Below are 1603 nucleotides of genomic sequence, written 5' to 3'. Positions count from 1 at the left end.
GGAGAGAGAGTGGAGAGAGAGAGAGTGAAAGAGAGAGAGGGAGAAAGAGAGGGAGAAAGAGAGAGAGAAAGTGGAAGAGAACTCACCGAAGCTGTTCTTAGTTAGCCGAGGTATAAAAAATAATAGTCAACCATAGATTCACATTAGGACCAAATCTTACGTCATTGAATCATTTATTGCAATGTTGTCCTTTTTACAACACTCTTTATTGTCTGGTTAGTAGAAAATAGACGCTGTATAATTGACTGAAATAAGCTTTTCTAGTGGAAAGCTACATTAAGAGCCAACACAGCAACCAAAAATAAAAGGAAATAATGATTTCGATTATTTGAATCAATATGTTCTTTTCACGCTAAGACCAACAAGAGCGCAGGTTGGCATTTACGAAATTTATGTCGCTTTTTGATTGGATAAAATGAAGAAAGGGTCGTTTTATTTGAAAAGCAAACCTATTTCAATTTATCCTCCAGGGATTGGAAATAGCGTCACATAAAGTACTTAAAAAAATTTAAGTAGGATACAGCCTTAATAAAACTCTGATTGTGATTCGTCCGCAGCTCGCAGCATATGCAGACACATCGTTTACTTAGAATTACATTTTTCCATCTGATATTTTTGGCCATTTTGAATTACTAAGACCATGAGGTTCTATCTGCTCTATAAAAATCGTAAGATGATTTGGAGTCGTTATCAAGATATTATTTATTCAGAGTACTGCATTCGAAAATCTTGTCATGTTGTGATATTCAAACTTGTTGTGTCTGTCGAGTTTCTCAAAACTAGGTACTGAGCAGATATAACTGTGTACTGGTAAGGTAGCAATATTACGATATAAACACATTATATTATTATGATATTAATTTTAGTTAACCCAGCAGGATGAGGCACTATTCTGTTTAAAGCGGTAAATGTCATTAATTTTACTTACAACTGACGCAAATGCCCAAGGCCGTCCAGATCCCCTTTCCTGAGTTCTGTCAGCTTGTTAGACATCAAGTTTCTGTGGAAAGAGTAGTCGCGAGTGAGTGATATTTTTCTTGACTTTGACAACCTGTTTTTCTATGATATGTCTTACTTACTTGAGTTTTTTAATGTAGAGGGTTTTACGGCGCTCGCAAATGCCTAAGGTCATATGAGCTCCAAGGGGTGGGTGTGAACAGAGAAGTCTTTACAGGGAATCAGACTTTACGTGAGTTTCCTTGTGCGGGACTTATACACACACGAAAAAGGAGCATGTTATGTTACTTTGCAATTTCACATATAAAATGCAAAACTAAACGCTATAAAACAAAACAAAACATGAACAACTCACAGTTCAGTGATCGAATTTGGCGAGTCGAAGATCTTGGACGAAAATCTCTCAAACTGGTTGGAATTCAGCTCCCTGAAAAAAAAATCAACAGTGTTTAGAACAATATGATAGTGATCTTAAGCATTGTATAGTGTTAGTGGAATGAGAGAATGGGTGTGAGAGACAATAGACATAAACAGTAGGAGGCATTAAAGGTAAAATTATATTGACACAGGATACATGCCCCCAAATTTAGTTTTAATACACACACACACACACACACACACACACACACACACACACACACACACA

The 1603-nt window shown here is 36.5% G+C and overlaps 1 protein-coding gene across 1 annotated transcript in view; it reads right to left on the bottom strand.

Moving 5' to 3' along the window:
• Positions 1-928: 928 nt before the first annotated feature.
• Positions 929-1603, bottom strand: part of LOC118477167 (leucine-rich repeat-containing protein 38-like) — a gene marked incomplete at both ends in the record, with an annotated part of 1639 nt that continues 964 nt past the window's right edge. Inside the window, 2 exon segments of the mRNA XM_035970391.1 lie at positions 929-1000; positions 1313-1384. Of these exon segments, the coding sequence (XP_035826284.1) occupies positions 929-1000; positions 1313-1384 (144 nt within the window).

The sequence above is a fragment of the Aplysia californica genome, unplaced genomic scaffold (genome assembly GCF_000002075.1).
Source record: "Aplysia californica isolate F4 #8 unplaced genomic scaffold, AplCal3.0 scaffold00011, whole genome shotgun sequence".
In the NCBI taxonomy this organism is placed as follows: domain Eukaryota; kingdom Metazoa; phylum Mollusca; class Gastropoda; order Aplysiida; family Aplysiidae; genus Aplysia; species Aplysia californica.
The sequence above is the reverse complement of the archived record's forward strand: the minus strand, read 5'-3'. Positions and strand labels throughout refer to the sequence as shown.